Source organism: Suillus clintonianus (assembly GCF_016758775.1).
Source record: "Suillus clintonianus strain FC179 chromosome Unknown DEU56scaffold_34, whole genome shotgun sequence".
Classification (NCBI taxonomy): Eukaryota; Fungi; Basidiomycota; class Agaricomycetes; order Boletales; family Suillaceae; genus Suillus; species Suillus clintonianus.
This window is the reverse complement of record NW_024539258.1, coordinates 62,597-85,585: the sequence shown is the minus strand read 5'-3', so window position 1 is coordinate 85,585 and position 22,989 is coordinate 62,597. Positions and strand designations below refer to the sequence as shown.

Sequence of the window (22,989 nt, the reverse complement as noted above, 5' to 3'; positions counted from 1 at the left end):
ATTAGAAGCTGTCGACAGACAGAACCAAACAGTCATAACTGACTCTACATGAGTCGGGCATGGGCCATATTACATCAATCGATTTCTGTTTTTAGAACACTTTGATCACCACGCCTTTCCAGCACAGAGTTTTGGCCATGTTTGCTTGAGGTATTGAGGTCCACAGGACCCTCGTACACTTCTAGCATTGCCCACGCGCAACGCGTTCTTCTGCTTTGCCTTTTAATACCATATTCACGATGGAAACAACTGAGGAACTCCAACAACTCGAAATCACTGCCTTGAAATCCATATATGATACAGACTTCTTTGAGCCACCACCGCCGAAGGCTTGGAAGGTCTGTCTGCTCGTTTTCTTGAATTAGTACGCAAATGTATACATCCATGTCTAGGGAGCCACCAGATTGCCAGAGTTCATCATCAAAGTCACCCACCCCGATCCAATCCATGCCTCCAAGGTCTACTTCCACTTGCATACCAAGTCAGATGTCACCCCGGTGCTCATGCTTTAATTACTGACGAATACCTTGTTAGACTACCTAAAACATATCCCACCCTTGCAACCCCCGCGTTCACTATACAGAAACCTCGCGGTATTAACCATGATCATGAGATAGCTCTTCAGAAAGCCATTCATTCTGAGGCTCAAATGCTCCGCGGATCTGAAATGGTCTTCCAGGTGCGCATATATCAGCTGTTCAAGTGATATTCGTCCTACTCACGATGTATTTTGTTGCGACTAGATCATTACGTCGGCTCAGGAGTGGCTAGCTGATCACGTTCATCCTGCCATTGAATCCTCCGGTTCTCTCGCCACTGAAATGACGAAGCGTGCTTTGGAAGAAGAGAGGGTATGCTCCTCGTCATTGTCTCACTGACCTATGTATTGATCTTTGATTCAGGAACGAAAGCAACGAGAGGAGAAAGAAGCAGAAAGAGAGTTCGAGTTAGCAGCTCAACGTGCCGAAGAACTTCAGGAACAGATTCAGGCTGATGCGCAGAGGCATATGCTTGCCAAGGAAATGCAGTATAAGGCAGCTCGGAGAAGAGCGCAGTCTGATGCTACTGAAGTTCCCTCTTCAGGTGATACCCTCACAGAGTCTTTTCCTGATGAAATTGAATTCAGGGGGGTACGTTTCAATGCTGTCAAGATGTTTCACCCGCGAAAAGGTTAGTTCAGACTATAGTCGTATTGTCCATGATATTCATCACGTCGAGGAAGAGTGTCTTGGTATCACGTACCTTGCAGATCCGTTATGTGACGATGTAAACGCGACACTACCGCTCGAGGTTCACACCATCAACTTCAACTCGGACTACTACACGTCTACTCAAGGTTAGATCGACACACCTCATTTTAAGGCAGCTGGCTGATTTTTCTTCAGGGAAGAAAAAGCTACACGCAGCAGAAGCTGAGATTCAGAAACTGATCAACATTCACCATCCGAACCTCCTAAGCACTCTCGCCGTCAAACTGAATTTTCCTTACTCTGGCGCTCCACCGCGCTTGACCATTCTCTCGGAACAAAGGCCGGCATTGACATTGCAAGACGTTCTTGAGGATTGCGAACGTCTTCGAGAAGATCGAGCATCAGTTCGTTACGGAGTCCCTTGAGCGTTATTGTATCACTGAGGTTGCTGTGATCCTTCTAGGAATATCTTGGTCAGATTCTGTCTGCCCTGAACGCAGTCCATTCAGCAGACATAATTCACAGAGGTATAGTCCGAGTCTTGGCCCACACCACAACTCATGTTGTTCTAGGTCTTGACATTTCTTGCATATATCTTGCTACGAGGGAGAATAGAACCCACTCCAAGATGGTTAGGATAGGAAAAGTTGGTTATCACGCACGCTTGAAGGACTACCACAAGTCCAATCCGTTTGGCAACGGCATATCAAACGTGAACGAGGAAGAGTATATACGCCCTACACCTTGGTGAGTGATACATCAGGGCACTTCATCATCTGAACATCCATCCATTGTAGGTTATCCAAAGATGTCCTTGAGTCTATTCTATCGTACACCCGGGGACGCGATATACACAGCGTTGGAGTAATATTCATGCAAATGGTCAATGGAAGAGACGTCATGAGGCAGTTTAGTGACCCCAAAGAGGCTGTGCAAGCCGGTAATCCATATTCTGTCACTTTCTTGTCCTGGAACTGACTTTGCGCTTCAGCGGCTCTTTCTCCTACCCTCCAAACATGCGCACTGAATATGTTAGTGCATGCGAAGAAAGTGTCCTGCTTGAGCCTTTTAGCAGAACTTGCATCGGCGGCGCCTCTCCAATCTCCAAGACGAATTGGAAGTCCTACGGCAATCCCATTCCTTAGCACGGGTAAAACTGACAGTTTATTCCAATATCTTCTATCCTTACCATTTCTCCAGATCTCAGGACTCCGAAACCCAATGGAGACTTTGGCTCTCCAGAGAAAGATTACTTCCGAGTTCCTCAGCGCACTGCCCCGGCCAGTCGTTGGAAAGAAGATTGGGAGGAGCTTGAACTCTTGGTACTCTAATTCATACGATCCACTGTTCTCTCGCTTACAATGGTATTCAGGGCAGAGGTGCCTTTGGATCTGTAGTCAAAGCTCGGAACAAGATTGATAATCGCATCTATGCAGGTATGTGGTTTGAAATTCGAGAAACGGATGTCTAATGGACCTCACGTCGGCACATAGTGAAAAAGATTCGCTTACGATCAGACAAGGACGACAACAAGCTGTTCCGCGAAGTGAACGCTTTAAGTCGGCTGTCGCATCGATTCATCGTCCGATATTACACGACGTGGGTTGAATTCAACGAGTCGAATTCGAGCATACTGTACTCGAACTCTGATACTGGATCTGATACTGGGACCGAGGGTGGCATGACATCCGTGCCCCAATCGCATGAACGCGAGAAGTCTGACCCATTCATGGTTAAGATGGAAGACCTGGATGATTATGGGTCGAACAAGACGTCTTTTCCGAGCATTCATTTCACCCGCTCCGAGATCAAGAATGGCAACCACGAAGAAGATGAAGAAGAAGACGACGACAGCGATGGGGAATTCGGCAATCTCTTTTCTTCGGAGTATACCGCCGACGAAGATACACCGAAGGATACCATCCAGCCCCGAACATTGTACATACAGATGGTAAGATCCACAGACATTGAGCGTCATCACTGAAATCATTCATTCACTCAGGAATTTGTTGAGCGCCAGACACTGAAAGAGGTGCGATATTCTATCGTACATGTATCTCATATGAATTGACTGTATGACCATTCAGCGAGTGGCAGAGGGTGTAACCGAAGAGGAGGCTTGGCGGCTATTTTATCAAATCCTCGATGCCTTGGTGCACATGGGTAGCATGGGCATTGTAAGTCAAGTCTCACTTGACATGTTGTTTGTTCTCACGTCACGCCAGCTTCACCGAGATATCAAGCTCACGAACATCTTCATTGGTATGTACTACTCTAACCTACCTGTTTTGATACACTTACCCTTGGCTCAGATGGGAAAGGAGACTGCAAAGGCGAGTTCTTTAGATGTACTCTTGTGTGCTGGATTTTGACGTCATGATCAGTCGGAGACTTTGGTTTGGCCACGTCGAGTTTAGCTGCTGTTGATCCTTCAGATCTATCACCGTCTGTCGTTCATTCAGACTCTGAATTGACGCTTGGTTTGTCATCAATAGTCCAGCAATGATCATCGCTGACGCCGACCAGAGGTTGGAACTAAGTTGTACATTGCTCCCGAAGTCCAGTCCAGGAAACGAGGACCTCGCAATCACAACAAAGCCGACATGTATAGTTTGGGGGTGAGTGGACTTTGAACAACTGCCAAAAATGGTCTCATGTTGCGTAGATCGTTTTCTTCGAGATGAACTATTCTTTTTCCACGGGATCGGAGCGTATAGCTGTGCTCGAAGACCTAAGGAAGCCCGAGGTGTACTTCCCTCGTGATTGGGACCTTCACCGTTCTAGCCAGAAACAAAGTTGGTAAAAATTGATTGACAATATTCTTGCATGCTAACCCATGGTAGTTATCGCTGCGCTCCTTCGCCATGACCCTGCCGAGCGCCCAAACGCACTGGAACTCTCCCAAAGTCCTCTTCTCCCTCCCAGAGTAGAGGATGAATATTTCAAAGGAGCTCTGCGGATGATGAGTATGTATATATCTGCACCAAGATTGATGATACTTATGCGCAAGTGGCAGCTAAACCAGACTCTCCATATCATCAGGGCGTATTATCTGCCTTGTTCAACCAGCCTGTAAACCAATCTCGAAGCTATTTGTACGACATCGAAACTGAAATTCCCGAGCACGCGTACCTGAACGACATCGTTGAGGACCGGATCGCAGCCATATTTCGACTTCATGGGGCAGTCGATATGGAACCACCGCTTTTACTACCGTCGTCCAATCCTGAAGGGAGCCAGACCCATGCAACCTTCATCGATCGTCACGGAGAAATGGTTTGTTTACCAAACAACGCGCTAGTACCTTTCGCTCGGTTGGCTGCGCGAGGCCGTCTGCGAAGAATCAAGCGATTCCATATCTCGAATATCTATCGACCAAAGCGAGTCCCTCCAAGCTTATTCGAAACTTGTTTGTAATATTTGCTTGACTATCTACAGCTCTGCCCCAGGACATCCAAAGGCTACAAAAGCAGCGGTTCTTGACGTCATTACCCCCGATACCAAGCATGGACTGATGGCAGCTGGTGCCGAGTTCCTCATCCTTCTCAGTAACTGCTTGAACAGTTTCCCAAACCTTGCCCAGAACTACGAGCTCCATATTTCTCATTCTAAGAGTATGAAGTTTTTCGTGTTTTCCTGACTTTGCCTGACATTAGAACTAGTCGCGGATCTTGCTTTGAATCGTATTCCGGAGGAGCTCCGTTCTTCGGTGATAGACATCATCAATCAGTCCAAGTCTACTGCTCCACAAAAGCGAGTATCTCTGTTGAAGAAAGGCCTCTTGAGGAGTACGACGGATGAATTAGAAGCCCTTGCTGAAATAGGTGATCCTAAGGACATATGTCTATGTGCACGAACTGATTGCAGGAATAGACGAGGATATCGACGCTCTCCTATCCAAACTTGAGAAGGTTTCGCCCACCCTTGTTACGGTCATGAAGCCCGCCGTGGAGGAAATCAAGCAAACGATCCAGTTTGCCACATCTGCGGGCTTCTCTGCCCCCGTCTTCTTCCATCCCTTGATGTGGGGTGCTCATCACATACATTTCAAGGAAGGAGTGCGTATTGAAGTGGTCAGACGAACTAGGCGGCTGGATGTTCTCGCTGCAGCTGGACGGTATGCAATTCAAGTTTAATTTGACGTTGCTTGACATCTATGATAGATACGACAATCTCATCGCCCAGTATTCCAATCCGAAACCTAGATTGGATCCTATCTGCGCATTCGCCGTACAAATCGCTCTTGAGAAGATCGCGGTGGTGTTGGCGGCCTTCCAGAGCACCTCCGTCAAAGCACTTGTTAAGGAACAGCGGTCATTCGGTTTCTGGAGTCCTCGGAGATGCGACGTATACGTCCTTTCATATCAGACAGGCTACTTGCAGGACCGTTTGGAAGTTGCTTCTTTACTGTGGCAAAACAACATCAGCGCCGACATTATGTATGATGCTAACCTCTTGGAATCTGAACATGAGGGTCATGTCGACCTATGCGCACGCGAAGGAATACTGTAAGTTCAAAACCAGAATTACCGAAATATTTTATGTTGATGTCTGGGATCAGATTCGCCATTTATCCTCGACCCCGCACCGTGCGCCGCGAGCAGGCCGCTTTCAAGGTGAAAAGCATCTTGAAGGGCACAGTTTATGAAGGTATGGATTTCCTCAACTTTTACATTCTTCAATGGCTGATCGAAGGGCAGTTTCACGCCAAGATCTTGTCGGCTGGCTTCAACACCAGATTGCTGAGCAGAAACGCGTAGACTTGGCTACCTCAGGCTCCTCTGCATACCCCGACGCCCTTACAGTTCCTGTGCCATCCAAGGACGCATCCGCCCTTGAAGTACAACTCATTCTGCCCGTCGATACAAAGAAGCAGAAAAAGAGTGTCAAACAGATGCTTCTCGATCGAGGTAATGCCGATGACGGATGCGATTTCAAATTCACTGACGTATGTTCTAGCGTACGAAAGGGCTGAGCACCTCAAAACGGCAACGCAAAATGGGTTGCCGATGCTTGCTGTTGATGTTCCAAACGCGGTCTTTGATACCCTAATAAAGAATGCCTCCTGGATCACCGATGAAGAGGCTTGGAAGGGAATCACAACGTTCATGCCTACTATTCACATGGCGTATGCTCAGCAAATTCGCGAAGCAGCTGCTAAGCGAAAAGCTGAAGGATTCCCGTATTTGTTGTTGTATGCCACACGAGAGGAGCGCATGCAAATTCTTACTCTGAACTAGGTCTGTTGTGACAATTTACCGGAACTTGTTTACCTTACTTTTATGATGTCCACCGTCCATGGAGATTTGTAGTTATGAAACTGTATTCTCTTGTACAGGGACCATGTATTACTGAAACCCCGACTTCTCGTATAGTGTAATTTAATACCGCAGGACCCAATTGGTCCTTCTTCCTACTTGTTCCAAGCTGTGAAAGTCTGTTGGAACCCATCAGCATTATCGCTTGAGTGGATCACCCCATTCTGTGACACGCTGAGCTGGTAAGTAATGCCTATGGTCGACACACTATATGCAGTGATGTTCGACGCGGAATCGACGTTGAAAATTTGCGCTTGGCAAGTACTATTACTAGTGTTCAAACAGTCTTGGCTATAATTCTGAACAAATAATCGACTCGCATAAGTAGCAAAAGAACGGATGGCGCAGTCCACTCACTTGGAAGAAGCTGTAGAAGCCCGCTCCTATACATGTGATTATCAATATCGTGCAAGTATGGACAAAGTTAAAATCTATACCAAATATGATAATGTTGCTTGAAGACTTGATGTACATTCCCCAGGCCATGTCGATCGAACTCGAAAAAGTAGGGTCATTGTAAGATGACACAGTGCTAAATGGTGCTGGCGCGGCCGGAGAGGGTTGGTAATATGGCTGGGACGGCATCAGATGGAAATAAACCCAATGCGAAGATCAGTCCATACCGTTTCGGTCTGGGCAAAGCCAATGTAGTGGTTCTGAGCGTTTACCAAGCTATATTGGTACAATGCAGCGTGTTCAGCTAGTACGATAAGCATTGCGACAATGTCCCAGTCTGATAACAACTCACAAGCTAGGTCAAGTTGTCAGAGCAAGATCACGAGAGTCACGAAGACCACGTACATGTGCCAATAAGCCACACGGGGCCATGTGACTCGGAAAGAATTCCACGACCAGCAAATACCGAGATTTGAGAGGAGCCCGAAGAATCAAGGTCGTGGTCGGCGGTCCAGACCCACGTGCCCTATGCGACAACATCACCATTAGAAATGTTGTGAGACCTTTGAATTATCATACCTCGAGGTATGCACTCGATCCAGAAGTCAAATGTATCCCGAGGAAAGCAGCTTGACAGGCAGTGTTGACAGATCCCGAGGGACATTGTGAATACTGCATGTTCGTGCCCGCAGCTAACAAGGAAGAGTCAAAATGCTTCTCCGTGGCCGCGTATCGAAATAGTTACCTCCACCCAACCTGCACAATCGTCGTTAACGCGTCTCAAATACACTAGAGAATCAAGACCAACCTGATATGGCTATCCCACATTCCTGCAGCCGCTTGCTGACCGGATGGATCGTGCACGTTCCACTTGATCATTATCGCACCGGGAGCTGCGACATATCAGCTTCAGGAATAACATGGACTATTTTTACACATACTAGGTCCGGCAGTGGTAAAGACCATATCGCTTATCTCCAGAACACCTTGAGAATTGGCTGCGCCTGCTTGGATAACAGCACGAGGGTTGCTCTGATCGCTGAAAGCGCTCCCGCCAGCCATTATTACTGACCAGGCTTCACCGACGATCTGAGCTCCGGCGGGAATGGCGATGGTATTCGTCACATAATATGTTCCTGCATCAAAGAAGATGATCTTGCATCCAGCGTACTGAAAAGAATTGGTGGCACGATCTCAGTAGAAGAAGACAACGGAACCCACCTCATCCAGGATGTTTTGAATAGCGGCGGTGTCATCTGTGCGGCCGTCGCCTTTTGCACCCTGGCTCTTGACGCTGATGAATTGGTTCGTCGCGTAGTTTGCGTACTGAGGATGAGTCTTTCCGAAGATTCGACCAGTACTATCCAAAAGGACGGAGGGCTTGTTAGCAGAGACGATGTTTCCTTGTGTAAAATTCTTGGATCCACTGGTTCCAGAATACACATTTCCTTGACCCCACGAAGCGATCGTAGTCGTACCACCAGCAAGGACCGTAGTTCCGCCTACAACACCGACTGCGGTGGGCACGTTGATCAACTTGATGTTGTTGAGAACGAGGGAGCCGGCCAGTCGACCATTGCTCGCTACCGAAGATCGAAGAAAAATGGGGGTATTGGTCACGACTGCATCGATGATAGCCTCTGAACCGACGGTCTAGACAGCATTTAGCCACTTGAAAGTTCAAAGCGTGGGATGGGCAAACTTGATTATTTATTGTTGTTCCACCGCTTGTTAAATCAAAGCCGACCTATTATCTGTCAATGATTCTCTTCGATAAGATTTACAAGTTCACGACATACTTGACAATTGTTAATCGTAACTCCTTGAAATGTGAATCCTAGGAGGATGTGAGAAACGTATAAATTTTGATAAGCCGACCATTACCCCAATTCCAGATGCCAGAGACAGCTGTCGGTTGGTAGGGGTGTTCAGCACATCATCATAAATTGATGGATAAGATGACGAACCAGTGGCAGCATTATTTACTGTCAAATTACGAACCGTAAACTGCTGGTTACCGACTTGAATCCCGTACTTCCCTAACGAAACATCACAAAAAGAAGAACAAAAGTCATTAGGGATCTACCTCCGTTGAATATGATGTCTGACGGCGCGATGTTAGTGCTCTCATTCCCATATCATGATGGAATTCTCACCTCCCATAAATCCACCACTATTAACAGCGTATTGAGAATGAAAATTCAAACCAGAAAGCGAGCTTCTCACCTCCCATTCTCCATGAATATGCCTTGGTGATTGTTATTAGAAGCAGTGGACATCTCGACCACGATATTGATGAGCGAAGTGCCTTGCGAAACCTGCCAGTGCAAACCAATTGCCGAAGTCGACGCAGGGATCTGCCTAAGGTCGATGATCAAGTTGCGAATGGAACGATAGCTAGACGTCCATTATGATGAGTCATGGTGCACCAGGCGCAGAAAGGAATGCGCACAAGTTGTTTTGGTTAGAAAACCATTGGGCGCCCCAGCCATTGGGAATATAGGGATCGGCATCTAGTCAGAATTGAAGTAAGGCGGCGCCCACATTGAAAATGACGGATCATGTACCGATGACTGCAAAGCCATTGAAAGATGAGTTGGCAAGGAGGGTTGGAGGGTTCTTTGCATCTCCGATCATCTGAGTGTAATAATACGTGTTAATCGCCGAAGATACGAGGTAAGTCCTGTCCGATGGTTAGCAGACAATCTCATGATATGAATGAAGAGGCATACCCTGCAGGGAAATACACGATCGCCGGAGTAACGCTGCAGGCCACAATTTGTTAACGAATTTGCAGAGAATCAGTGACGCTCTGCACTGACGTGGAAGAACCACAAGATCCACCGCCGCAACGTTCACCGGAGGACATGGCGGAGCTAAAATATAGGTAAGCGAATACTTTGGAAGGATAAAAATGGCATACTTGATTGCAGCCGTATCATCGGTGACACCATCACCCTTGGCTCCGAAATCCTTGACATTTCTAAAAACCTGGTAAGAACTCGAGTTCGAGTTGAAGGCCGAAGTGCCTTGATGCTTGATAGTTTGAAGCCAATACGGATCACTTGGTGCTGCTGTTCCGCCACCCAATGGTGCCGAGCAGGATGTACCCAACCCAGAGACAAGAGTGAATAGCGTCAGGAGTGCACTGAAGAGGAGAGACTTTGAGTGACGCTGCAACATTTCTTCCTTTGAGTGATAAAAGCTAAAGTACTGAGGAAACTGGGCACAAACCTACGCACAGATGGCACCTTTTATACCGCTGATGGCAATGGAGGAACAACTAGCGGAATTGGGCGACCTCTAGATTAGCAGTACCTCACGAGGTATGAAATTATTGAACAACCCCAAGACATACAGTTCCGACCGGAACACTTTCATTTTGGGGAATCCATCCCATATGAAAGCAAAGCTTGGAGTGTATCACGAGGTACCACGGAACTACACCTCGTCCATGTAGGTGATTCCTACTAACAAATAAAAATTGCTGTCAAAATGTTCGGAATGGGCTCACCCGGCGTAACGTAGCCTTCATTATGATCGCAGAAAAGAGTTAGTGCATGATGAGCAGATTGCCAGAGGCCCAGACATGCATTCAAGTTTTTGGTTCAAGTGCATCAACAGCTCGACCCGGATGTTCTGTATATCGAATCCGTCGTGCTACTGGACAGAAGGGCACTGCGTATGTAGTTGCGATATTCTGGGTCATCCGCCAGCGAGCCGTGCACCTGATAACGGAGAAAAGGGTAAGAGTGTGCTTCACTCGCGTCTAACGCTGTTCGTGAAAGACCAAAAAGGTATTGAATTCGAAGCTTGGTTTTTGAAACTCCGCGGTGCTCTCAATGGGAAAAGTCTTGATCAAAACCCAGAAAACCATCATGGCAATTCTCTCCCCAGTAGGCCCCAGTGGGCCTGGATGGTCTTTCGCTCTGAAAAGACATGGTGCTCACTATTTTGTGAGTGTCTAAGGCCGCCTGCCCTTGCACTTGATATTCATCTATGTGCCGGATGAATGAGATTGGAGACATTGAGAAAGCCGATGCACCGAGACAGTGTGTCTTGCCAGGCTGTGTGATGTGAGTGCCCAGAACTCTTACCATGATTCCAGATTTAGTCAGGTCTTCCTGACAATTAACCGAACAAGTCAGCGTCTGTAGGAATAGCAATGCACGGATACACTCGGACGCTTGCAGCATCGCGGGTTGCTGCACACGAGACTTGCCCCTGATAGTCTCATTGTCAGACCAATAGAAGTAAGACCGTCGTTCCTTCCGATAATACTCCCCTGAGAATCGGCAGAGATCCAAGTACTAGGTCTGCCGGACCGTCTGCGTCAATAATTCTTTCATTATTTCCGTTGTCCAAATTCCGCCACACTCGGCTTTGACATCGCACATGTACTTCAAGCGGCGAGGAACTTGCTGTTTATGTTGGACGAGCCACGAGTCTTCTTCTGACTGAATGATCTTCATTGAATTTAGGGAGCTGTCCCGCTAGTCCCATTGGGAGACCGCATGGGATGGTGTAATAGCCGATACATCATTCTCAGCAACATTGAAGCTTTGAAAGACAAAGTTGCATTGCCTGCTATTCGACAGGGTCACGGTATTGCTGGTTGGATCCACTCATTCATTCCGTCTTGAACGCAGAGTAACATTTTGAAGTAGAAAGTGTGGGCCAATCGGCAAAGGTGCGCAATATCAAATACCCGGGTCGCAGGCTGTCTTCACCGCATCCGTTGTTCGTTGACCAGTTCATGAGGGCGAATTGGGCTGTTTCATGCACATGCAAAATGTTCGCCATCAATTTACCATTGCTTGCCGGTCCAAGTTCCATGTGAATATACGCACGGAACGGACCACAGTGGACGGTTCCGACAACACATAGTCTCAAAAGGTGATGTACATATCTAGATTTGTCCCATGACTTCTTCCAAATGCCCCACATTCAACCTTGGGGAAAACATGACCGAAAACGGCTTTGCATGTGCAATAATATTGTCTTCGAACGCCCACCTATCTATGGGCGCATTATTGGGTTCCAAGATTCGAAAAGCCCAGAACAAATAGGCAAGAGTTATTAACACAGATTCGCTCGCTAGGTGCTGCCCGGGGCAGACACTAATTTATCTATTAGTTCTATACCGCTTGATTAACCAGATAACTGACCGCCTGCCAAAGCCGAATGGAAAAGACTCGAGATCGGTACGAACATTCCCGCAGGGTTCGACCCACCTCTGGGGATCAAATTTTTCGGGGTCAGGAAAAGCAGCTGCATCATGAGAGATAGCCCTGTAGTGTGCGACAGTTAAGCATTCATCTGGGAGTACAAGTTCATTTCGTACCAATGACAGCCGTAGACAGTTGCGCCAGCAGGGATCCGGAACCCTCTCTGCATGCACAAGTATCAATCTGCTCCAATTGTAAGAACATCATATCCACTCACCCATAATATATCCCTCGTGGCACGATGGGGGAACCCTACACGAAAAATTAGTGGTGGCTGACAACGAAAGGTAGATAATCAACCGAGCGGAACGACAGGCCTCCAGCGTAGCGATTCATGCATAAATGCTTGCAACTGAGTAAGATGTTGGATATCTTCGAAAGATGGGGCTATGAATAAGGAATTGAGTATCCTATCCCGCATTTAAAGCGTAAAAGTAAGTCATACGTCGTTCTTTGCCCACAACTGCATCCAGTTGTTCTTGTACACGCGCTTGTGCCTCAGGATGGCAAGCTGCAGCCAGGATAGCGGTGGTGATAGCCGCAGCAGTCTGGATATGAACTGTTAATCCTGCCAACTAAACTAAGAAGTGAAGCATTATTCACGTTGTCAGCAGCAGCGCCAAAAAGCATTCCTCCCAGAAAAGACATCTCATCCTCCGAAAGCTGATGCCCGTGCCGCTCGAGAAGTGTTCGCATGAAAGACGGACCAGCGACTCCACTTGCCTAAAGGAGATGTGAGCGCACAAAACACATCTCAATAGAAGCACATGTCACGATTTCATTTTTTACTCGCTCCATCTGCCCCAGTCCTAGTTGGTGCTCCTCACGAAACCAGGCCTTCAACTGACGTCCGTACCCAGGCACATACCGCAGAATAGGGATGCGATCAACCAAAAAAACACCGGGTTGCATAACCATTCCAAAACGTTCCACCACAAGTTTCATCCCTACTACCTCAGGATCCGTGTTCGCGGTCGGCGTCGATTTGCCATATGTTATGCGCAGGATGACCGAGTTTGAGAATCTACATTGTTCCGGTTTGACAAAAATCATTAAATGCAATAGAGATCCTAACGACCTACCGTTTCACATGTTCCTGGTGTTTCTCTGGTGATTTCAAAATATCGCACACAAGCTGTTTTGCGTCCTCAGATTGTATGTCTCGGTACGCTTCGACTGCCTTTGGTTGTAATTGTACATGTGCTGCTTTGCGGAACCGACGAAACCGTGACCCGACACGAATAAGAACGAGACGCATATTTTGAGAAAACATTTCATCGGCAGCTATGGCAATGGGGCGATCAACGAGCGCACTCCCTTCTTTTTCCATGATTTCGTTGGCTGTCTAGAGGGCCGTTCGTCCTCGTGAAGCACAATATTCAGCAACTAACCGCGTACCTCTACACTTCCAATGATGACCGAGACTTGATTTCCCTGACGTACAGAGACGACCGGACCATACGTTTGCACCCATTGTGTGATTGTATGGGTCACACTGAAGCGCACATTAAACATTTTATTTGCAGAATTAGGAAGCACGAATGGAACAGACTTGTTCGATGGCATGGCACTGTCCCAGAACCAGCGCCCTGGAGGTCCAGGGGGTAGCGGGAATTTATGCTTGGCAAGACATCTTCCTCTGCAGTACTCGCCGAGTACGACAACAATTGCTACTCCTGCGAAAATACAGGTAGGTGAGAACGAGAACGACTCGAGCAGGTCGAAAATCATAATTAGCTATGGATTGGTTATAGACAGTTACAGTTTGAGTGAGGTTTGTCCAAACCATAAATTTATCCTGCGTAGCGGTTAGGCTACTTCGGGTCCGCGTTCCTGGCTGATGCTAGAGTCCCACGCCCCCCCCCCCCCCCCCCCCCCCCCACCCACGACAAGTCAGGACCATAACATTGTCAGCTCCAGTCAGCTAGTCCAGCATCTAGATTCGGAGTCCAAGGTCAAGCCCAACAAAACAGTACTCAAAATCATTGATACAACATCCATTCAGATTCCAAAAGTGCCACCGGGGTACCGTAAGTATTTGTGACGGTTTGCAGCATAGCTGAGTCAGCGGCGACAGTCGAACCTTGTCTATCACTCGAAACTATCATGCTCCGCTGTCGTACGCTATAGAGCATACAACGCAATAAACAGGTCCCATGGACAGGGCCTGCACTCACTACGGCCATCGTCGATATGAATTCACTTCTTCGACCTCTCGCTGGTTAGACACGTCCCTATCGTGATAGCCTTCGTCTATGTAGGCCCATGCACATCACTCGGCGCCTTTTCTGAGGAGGCTCGTTGATGGGTCGCGCTATATTCCATGCAGTCTGAGATCATAGATAATCTGCTGAGCGTACGAAACAGGTTCAAATCGTTAGAATCACAAGACAAAACACCCCAGGTATATGTTATTCAAAATGCAATCAATTACAGAATCTCGAGTGTCCTGACGTCCATCATGCTGCGAACAGAATTGATGTCTTTGACTTGTGCAATAATCTGTCGGTCTGACGCAATTCTCTTGTATTCTCCTCCGGGCTGCTGAGCTAGCAAAAATGCGCTGAAATGTTGTCCAAGGCGCACAATCAATCGCAATGCTTGCAAGTAAGACTCCGAATACGGCCCGTTCTCTGCAGGAACCCCGCGAAGTGCATCCAGGAATGAGCCGAATGGCTGTCCGAAGCGAGGGATAAATCGCGATGATCGCGACCGAGACCCGCTGGGCGATTTGTATACAGAAGACCCGACCGCGGACCAATTTGCCACGCTTTGCATATCGTCTGCAGAGTCAGGCAGCTCAAGGAAATAACGACTCCACGGACGGACAAGCAACAATGTCTGCTGAGTGTCCATTGCACGCGAGAACTGATTCGGCTTGTCTTCCGTTGTGATCAGGAGGTCATGAAGACCGTCTGCCTTGACGGCATACGTGAAAGATGTCTCCTGGCCAAGGTCCCGCCTCCATCTTACTGCTGTAACATGGAATGCAATGCAAGGCAAATGCAGTCTGTGGTGTGCGAAACGAGGGGGGCTCAGCTTGTCAAGCAGGGTATAGAATTTCGAAGCCAACTCGACACCCACGGCATCTCGCAGGAAGGAGATTGATTTCTGCATTTCATCTTCGGGTGGCAAATCTAGCGACATGGATGGCGGAGCTTTGTACGAGGTGATGTCGGCGGGAAGACAACTATTGAACGTGGATGATTTTCCGACCCAATCCAGCGCAGATATGTCGCCCGACTGAGCAATGATCTCCTGAAGGAGCCGCCCGAGCGCGTTGTGCTTCTTTTCTCCATAGATGATAGGTAGGTTAATACCAAAGATGCCGAACAATGAGTATGCGATATCTTCCTGCAATGTGGTAACACGGGTCGACGCCCATTGGAGTTTCTCTCTGGCGCGCGAGACACCTGGGGAGAATGTGACAAGGGCCCGTCGATCTATGCCCGTTGCGTGCCCCAACTCCTGCATGATCGTGGCGGACTCCTTGTGGTTGGGACAGTGATCATCAAGATATGGAGTCCAATCACTCCGATAAAAGCGAACACTCTTGGAAGCCAGAAATTCTCCAACCGTCCATCCTCGCATGTTCCACTCACTCTTTGCCAGGGCGCCGGACTCGGATGACGGTGGGACATCCGAAAGGTAGACGATTGTAAGTGCTGAGTAGCGATACCAGAGAAACATGGAGTTGAGTGATTGCTGAAGCTCAACATTGTTATTCTTGTCAATGCAGCATGTGTCACTCCATGCCCACCGATAGCCCGCAGAACGAGCAATTTTGCAGAACGACTGCAACTTCACAGCGCCGCCCAGTGCATCTAACTGATACACGGCCTTTTTCTGAATGTCATGCAGCAGCGGCTCCTTCTCTTCCCACCTATGTGATAGCATGACACAACGAAATGACAAGGCCACCACTTCTGCAATGCCGCGCATACGGAAATACGGATGCTTCATAGTCAATGACAACAGCTCCTTGTACTTTGAGGTCGTTTTGAAGACCCTGATCTGTGCCTCTCGATCGCACAAGAGCCCGGAGGTGGTATCGAGTAGACGAAGGGGAGCGTTATCGAGTTGAGCATGAATGACCATTCGAATAGCACCATCTGCTTCGGATTGACTGAGATAATTCTGGCGCAGTTCTGGAAACGGAGTCAAACATATTGCTGCATCTTGTATTCAGCACTCACTTATAGTTTGCACGTCGGAAGCATTGTCCAACTTAGAGAGCATTGTTTCGAAGGCCGCGATGGCTTCATCGTAGCATTCTGCATCATGAAGGGCCGCATGCTTCAGCCGGTATCCATGATAAGACGAAGGGTTAAGGTCGATTATCTATGTATCATGATAATAAACATTTGAATTGGAAAAAATACATGCAATGATTGCAATCACACCTTTTGCGCGTTGACTCGGAGAAGCACTGCGTTGGTCGTGTTTACAACGAAGTCCTGCATCACACCACGTCAGATTTCATTGTCAGAGTCAAATATGAACGCATACGTTGGCATAAGGCAAAGGTACTGCCCACTTTGAGATCTTGCGATCTTCACCTCCGCTGAGAATTTCCTTGCCATCACTGGAGAAGGTGAGGCACTTCACGCAGCTATAGTAATTGAATATAGAGATCATTTGTAGATCTGAGAGCCGCCAGAGGCGAACATGATAATCATAAGATGCAGATGCAACGAGGGTGCCAGCAGGGTTGACTGCAATGGCACGCAAATCATTGGTATCACCGTTCCAATGACCGGCATGCTTCCAGGTCGATGAATCCCACTGATGTATGATGGGATCGTCCCAGGATCCCGACAGAAGCCGTGTGCCATTGGGCGTCCATGCGAGTGAGTTATTGAATGCTAAGGCTGAACTCAGTGTACTGTGGTTCTTCCGAACCAAGAGTTCCTTCGTAATTGGATTCCATATTTGGATATCCCCCGCTGTCGCGATGGCAAGATGTTTGCCCGATGGTGAATACCGAATGCAGTGGACTTCACTATCACAATGCATTAGACCTCCTAGCTGCCGCCACGTTTCTGTGTTCCACAGCACCGTCGTACCGTCAGAGGAACCAGTAGCCAATGCAGCCCCATCTGGAGAGAAATCAAGCGAGTTGATGGACCCATCTGGCGGCCAGTGAGCTTTTGGTTGGGCGAGATATTCACCAGTTTCTCCGTCCCATACGATGAGTTGACCGCTCTTATCACCGCTTGCTATAAGCTGTCCACATCCTCCTACCGCCACTGCATGCACCCGGTTGCAATGCCCCTCCATTTTCTTCAAGACAATGCCACTCTTCAAGTCCCATAGATTGAGCGTCTTGTCGTACGAGCCCGTCACCATACGTCGTCTATCAGGAAAGACTGCGACTGCTGAAATGGCGTCGTCATGATCTTCAAAAGGAATTATGCTTCGATTTGTCATCGTGAGCTTCAGAGTTAGTATTGTCGAGGTGGACTTCGTTGAAGGGACTGTGGGTTGTCTAAGCTGTGGTAGTGCGTGTACAGGATCTTACTGCTTCCTGTACATTAGACGTCCTAGATAGTACATACTTAGATATTGCCAAGGCCGCACTCAACACACTTCCATACATGTGACCGTACGTGTGACCATGTGACCGTACCGTTTATTGTGTGCCTGCGAATGTGGCTTTGGCTTCTGTTACAGTACATCTGTCATTTTCAGTAATTCACCCTCAGGTTGCCGACCTACGAGGATCGAGAATCACTTTCCTTACATTGTGGCCCGCCACTGTGATTTAATATGGGGTGATTGCGGATGAGCAAGTGCTTTCCCTAAGGATTAGTCTTCGTCTCGCGTCATTTGTGCGGTCGGATGGTGTCCATGCTGTTGAGAACGGGTTCCGGCAGTGAAATAAGATGACTGTGATGAGCCACCGTTTCGAAGGAGGGCAGTTATGGTCGGGATGAGATTTAGGAAACATGACTGCTGTCGAGAGAGTTGAGTGACGATGAGAGAAGAGTTTGAAAACGTAGTCAATTCAGATTTTTCAAAGGTTCTGCGGTATATGGTCATGGAGTAGTGAAAGAAGCAGACTCGGAACACCACGAATGAAGTCATAATGGCTCGGAAGCACCGCAACAAGATGAATGTGTTGTGCGAAATCTGTGCAGAATGACCATCTTCAGTCAATCAACAAAGTACAAACCATGGCGTGACTGACAGATCGTTATCACGAATATGACACTGCCTCCTGCGTCCGACATTCGTGCCATGATGTGCCATGTGCAACACAACTCAGGTCCAGCTGCAAGGGAATGTTGGCTATCACCAGCGTATTGCCTGGGGCATACATCACCGGATGGAAAAATGGGCGAGATCCAGAGGAGAAGCTGTCCATCGGGATTCGGGACCTACAACCCATCCCTCCTTAGTTGGGCCGGAAGGGGCTGGTGTGTCAGAATCTTGTGAAGGGCGTGAGTTGAGTCGGATGAGAAACTTATTTCGGAGAGTTGGTCCTGGTGGACAAAATCCAGATCCCACACCCGAATGGTCTTGTCGTATGGCCCAGACATGATGTGTTTGCCATCAGGCGAGATCGCGAGAGACATAACATAACCAGTGTGCCCTCGGAAAGGGCCACCCGCTGCCTCGCCAGTCCGCATGTCTCACATCCGGATGATCTGATCACACGAACCAGACATGATGTTTGAAGTCAGTGTGACCTTGGAGAGTAGCGCAAAATAGCTCGCCGGTTCCCATATCCCACACCTGGATAGTCTCGTCGCCTGAGCCAGACACGACGCAACGTCCATACGACGAGATTGCGACAGATAAAGACGAGACAGGCGCTTAGGGCCTTACCAGTCCCCATGTCTAACACCTGAATTGTCTTGTCATCTGAACGGGACACTATGTGATCTCCGTCTGGTAAAATTGCGACGCCAGTCAGGGTGTCCTTGAGAGGCTTACCCAATGCCTCACCAATCTCAATGTGCAACATCCGGATGGTCTTGTTGCCTGAGCCAGACACGATGCGATGTCCATCCAGCGAGATTGCGACGGAGTGAGTGTGACATGTCCCACGCTTGGATGGTCCTGTCCTTTGAACCAGACACGATCCACTTGCCATCGGGCGAAATTGCGACGGACCAAACGGAGCCAGTGTGCTCTTGGAGGGGGACACATAAGGTTAGTTACTGAGAAACTCAGTGTGCTAGGAATTCAACTGTCTGATATAGGTGAGAAATGCCGCCCAAACATCTTCCCACCATACAAATTGACGCGCCAGTGTCTGTAAACGAGCCTGAAGACAGTACAGAGTATAGCAATACTATGCAATATCAACGCAGTCACTTTTTATAGAGGACGATGAATCAACAGAAGAGCATGACAAACTAACTGCTTGCAACTCACCTATCAGCTGAGCGGGATAGAAGGATGCAATGATATCAGACACAAAGAAGGTGAGCTTTAGGTAGAAATTGTGACGATTGGTATGTATGCATGAATGGCAGGAGCGCCATGTTAGGGGATTACGCCGAGGTCTTACAACTGTTGCCAAAAGTCATGTTGGTGCCACATGATCAAACCTAAGTCGCACGGTGGTAAGTATTTATGACGATTTGCAGCGCCGCTGACTCAGCGGCAACAGCCGAACCTTCAATCAATTGGTACTCGAGTCTCCGAGTCGATATCATCCATGCTCCACCGTCGCTAGTAGCGGAGGTGTAGAGCATACAACGCAATAAACAGGTCTTATGGACAGGGACTGCACTTACCATGGCCGTCGTCGATATGAATTCACTCCTTCGACCTCTCGCTGGTTAAACACGTCCCTATAGCCTTCGTCTATGTTGGGCCTGTCCAAGAAAGTACTCACGACGAGTATACCTCCACCAAGAACAATACAACCTCTTCCACAATCTATTCAACCAACGCCAAAACACTCGAGATAGCACATGTCATCACTCATGCTATCGCCAGCTCGCAACCAAAATATCTATTTTTGTGCAGTGGAAACAGGTACAACACGATACACACACATCCCGCTCAGATCTATTCTTTCGCGAAACTGGTCGACAAGGGACCTTATGCACATAAATATATCTTAAGATTGATAATTTATGATACGTTACAGGCAGTTTTCATAGTACAGTGGTATTACAAAGCTGCAGACAACAATCAAGCCTCATAACGGCGCACCCGGAGGGGCACACGTTCAGGATCAGCACTCCCAGCCACCCCCGGTCTTGCTATAGGCCCAAAACTCTCCACCATCTTCATCCCAGGGTTTTCCAGCTCAAACACGAAGTTTCGTATGAGGATGAACAGCACGGCCTAGACACCCGGTCAGAATGAATCAGACAATAACTCTTGCCCAGCGGCGTACCTTGAATTCTGTCAACGCAAATACCTTCCCTACACACATCCGTGCGCCACCGCCGAATGACATTAGACGACGGAAGCCTTCTCTAGCCCCCTGCGTTGCCGTGTCCTCTTCGAGCCATCGGGAAGGTTTGAACTCTTTTGCGTCAGGCCCCCACATGCCAACTGAGCAATTGAGTGCGACGAGCGGGATCACGACCACTGTCCCTTTTGGAATTGTTACACTGTCGGTATACTTGCCGTCAGCCGTGCACAAGGGCTTGCTGAGCGGGATCACGTCTTCTTGTATAGCCTGTCAATGATAGTCAGTTCGAGTGAGTTGTGTGGAATGTCTGTCAGATACGCACTGATCGTGGGAGTTCCTTGGCTGGTGCGTGCAGGCGGAGAACTTCATTGACTATAGCGTCCAGGTAGGGAAGCTTATTCGTGAGATCATCATATGTTGGGGTTGCCCCGAACTCTAGACACTCGTTGCGAAGCTTCGTCTGCATGTCTGGATTGCGCGCAAGTTCTACCAATGACCACTGCGAAGTTGAGAAACTCAGTTGGAGTAGTGGACGGTTCGGGACGGTTCGAAACTTACTGTCATGCTGACTGATAAATGCGCAAGGCATGGTCAATATCAGGTTCTTTTGCTAGACGAATGTACGTACTTGAAGTGGTCTCAAAGCCGGCGACAAGTAGAGTCTTTGCCTGACAGAGACAGAGATCAGTGTCACATCGTTCAGGGTAGCTCTATGATTCCTTTACCTCAGCTGATACTTCTTGATGTGACAATCCCGCGCCCTCCGCTTTCACTGCAGAACAATTGTAGCGTTTCAATTTGGGAAGCAAAGGGCAAACTCACGGAGCAGACCCAAACATGATTTGTCCCCCTGCACAGCGCCGGCAGTTTCTTTCTCCTTGCGCGACCGCCCTAATATCTCCTCGCATATTTTGCCGATGATCAAATTCAGCTTCTGTGCGAACTGTGTGCGAGGCAATGGTAGCTTCAGGATGGAAGGAAAATTTTGTGCCAAAATAACCAAGCTGTGGGCAGCGTTTCCAGACAAACCAAACGCGTTCAGGACCTCCGCGGCCTCGGAGTGAGTTCCGTTGAGTGCGCCGAAGTCATGGGACAGAACAGCTATGCCCACACTATCGAGTCTACGCGGTGGGTGTTGGATGAGACAGCAGCCTTGTGGAGAGGAAGGGATATACATACGAGATGTGATTCATCCTGTATAATATATGTCTGAGTGCTCGAGTAGGAAACTTTGGGGAAGGAAATAAATACCATTGTTGAACATTAATTACAGCGTTTTGAGCTCCTTGGTTCGATGCTATCTCAGCTTCCCAAGCGATCACTGCCTGTGACCTATTTTGAGTACAGTGACGGGCGAATAATTAGTGACTGACCTTGTGAGCGGAATCTTGGAAAACAGACGTCAAGTTGCGGATGGCAGCTGCGCTAAAGGCAGGGTTGAGAGCCCTGCGCTGCCTGATGAATGACAGAGAATGGAATAGATTTAGCTCGGCACGACTTGAAGGTCATGGTCCCGACCTTTTGTGACCCTCACCGTCGGCCCACAGAACTCCTCGTCCAACCTGTCAGCCGTAGAAGCACGTCATTAACATATAGCTGTACAATGAGGCGAAGGGACATACGGTCATTGCACCAGCGATCTTGTTGAATGGAGTTTGGTTATACGACCAAGTGTCTTTTGCAAAGAAATGAGAGATGGCTTTGGGGTCCCATAGTACGACCTTGGACTCTCCCAAGACGAGGGGGACTTTGAACACTGGGCCGTACTCATCGGCCCACTGTTCATACAGTTCAGTGGCGACGGCAGGATCTAGCACTACCTTGGAGAAGCCCCACATCCGACTTGGGCTCGGAGGTCCTCGTAGGCGTGTCGTTCGTCGTCTTTGGCGATACCCTTGCAGGAGATAGAGCGACGCCAGTATCAGAACTGAGACACCGGCCGTTGTGCCTGATAGGGGCACTGCGAGGCAGAGGTCCTTAAAGGCAAGCCAAATGTCCCTACTTTGCGAGATACTCATGGTTGTGAATAATTAGGATCATGATCAGGCAGAAACAGTATACTTATACTGCCAGTGGATGAGTTTCCGTACACTGCGCCAACTGCCGAAAACCTATGGCTGTCACTACTGACATACTAGTGTTGTCAAGTGGTAGCATCGCTTAAATTATATGGGCGCATACCCGCTTGAGATATCCAATAAGCTTTTGGGCCTGAAGCATCCGATTGGTGGAGATGTCATTTTGACGAGGTAGAGTAGTAGGTGCCGTGAACTTTGTCAGCTAGACGCCCGCCACATAATCACAATCCTTCATATCAATCACATCACATTGATGGTGACATCGTCTCTATAAGCCGCGGGCCATACGGCCACTGACCTATTGGCCGAAACACCTTTGATATCTTAGTTACACGTTGTGCCGTATCGCACCACATTATTATTATTGGTCATCTCGACTCTAAACTCTTCGTGTTCTCC

The 22,989-nt window shown here is 48.3% G+C and overlaps 4 protein-coding genes across 4 annotated transcripts; 1 reads left to right on the top strand and 3 right to left on the bottom strand.

Moving 5' to 3' along the window:
- Positions 1 to 84: 84 nt before the first annotated feature.
- On the top strand, positions 85 to 6,615 carry DEU56DRAFT_343988 (kinase-like domain-containing protein). Its single transcript, XM_041345766.1, has 30 exons — positions 85 to 338; positions 393 to 481; positions 535 to 679; positions 744 to 851; positions 903 to 1,170; positions 1,223 to 1,336; positions 1,386 to 1,594; positions 1,654 to 1,717; positions 1,763 to 1,937; positions 1,988 to 2,130; positions 2,182 to 2,340; positions 2,391 to 2,512; positions 2,563 to 2,626; positions 2,684 to 3,141; positions 3,193 to 3,222; positions 3,278 to 3,367; positions 3,416 to 3,452; positions 3,503 to 3,523; positions 3,575 to 3,670; positions 3,717 to 3,808; positions 3,856 to 3,985; positions 4,034 to 4,156; positions 4,207 to 4,570; positions 4,629 to 4,804; positions 4,853 to 5,014; positions 5,064 to 5,307; positions 5,354 to 5,698; positions 5,752 to 5,840; positions 5,891 to 6,100; positions 6,150 to 6,615. The coding sequence occupies exons 1-30, from the start codon at positions 240 to 242 to the stop codon at positions 6,428 to 6,430; spliced, it is 4,707 nt and encodes a 1,568-aa protein (XP_041208559.1). The 5' UTR covers positions 85 to 239; the 3' UTR covers positions 6,431 to 6,615.
- Positions 6,604 to 10,087, bottom strand: DEU56DRAFT_736565 (glycoside hydrolase family 55 protein; the record flags this gene model as incomplete). The annotated part of the gene is made up of 21 exons (XM_041348522.1): positions 6,604 to 6,807; positions 6,866 to 6,891; positions 6,946 to 7,081; positions 7,132 to 7,208; positions 7,310 to 7,430; positions 7,484 to 7,618; positions 7,709 to 7,797; positions 7,846 to 8,074; positions 8,126 to 8,557; positions 8,607 to 8,651; positions 8,704 to 8,741; positions 8,789 to 8,812; positions 8,872 to 8,943; positions 8,991 to 9,008; positions 9,061 to 9,077; positions 9,131 to 9,301; positions 9,357 to 9,417; positions 9,472 to 9,587; positions 9,637 to 9,669; positions 9,727 to 9,780; positions 9,828 to 10,087. The coding sequence occupies 21 exons, from the start codon at positions 10,085 to 10,087 to the stop codon at positions 6,604 to 6,606; spliced, it is 2,358 nt and encodes a 785-aa protein (XP_041208558.1).
- Positions 10,088 to 11,701: 1,614 nt separating this feature from the next.
- Positions 11,702 to 13,966, bottom strand: DEU56DRAFT_803185 (cytochrome P450). The gene is made up of 11 exons (XM_041353208.1): positions 13,685 to 13,966; positions 13,531 to 13,627; positions 13,215 to 13,477; positions 12,907 to 13,156; positions 12,736 to 12,855; positions 12,578 to 12,680; positions 12,433 to 12,519; positions 12,350 to 12,384; positions 12,249 to 12,295; positions 12,073 to 12,195; positions 11,702 to 12,024 (listed from the first exon to the last, which is right to left on the bottom strand). Exons 1-11 carry the CDS (start codon positions 13,861 to 13,863, stop codon positions 11,814 to 11,816), a joined length of 1,515 nt encoding a protein of 504 aa, XP_041208557.1. The 5' UTR covers positions 13,864 to 13,966; the 3' UTR covers positions 11,702 to 11,813.
- A 5,830-nt stretch (positions 13,967 to 19,796) lies between these two features.
- Positions 19,797 to 22,734, bottom strand: DEU56DRAFT_857348 (cytochrome P450). Its single transcript, XM_041355279.1, has 12 exons — positions 22,135 to 22,734; positions 22,031 to 22,074; positions 21,886 to 21,967; positions 21,764 to 21,837; positions 21,692 to 21,706; positions 21,335 to 21,633; positions 21,238 to 21,284; positions 21,141 to 21,180; positions 21,071 to 21,081; positions 20,835 to 21,011; positions 20,492 to 20,779; positions 19,797 to 20,439 (listed from the first exon to the last, which is right to left on the bottom strand). The coding sequence occupies exons 1-12, from the start codon at positions 22,528 to 22,530 to the stop codon at positions 20,284 to 20,286; spliced, it is 1,629 nt and encodes a 542-aa protein (XP_041208556.1). The 5' UTR covers positions 22,531 to 22,734; the 3' UTR covers positions 19,797 to 20,283.
- Positions 22,735 to 22,989: the final 255 nt, after the last annotated feature.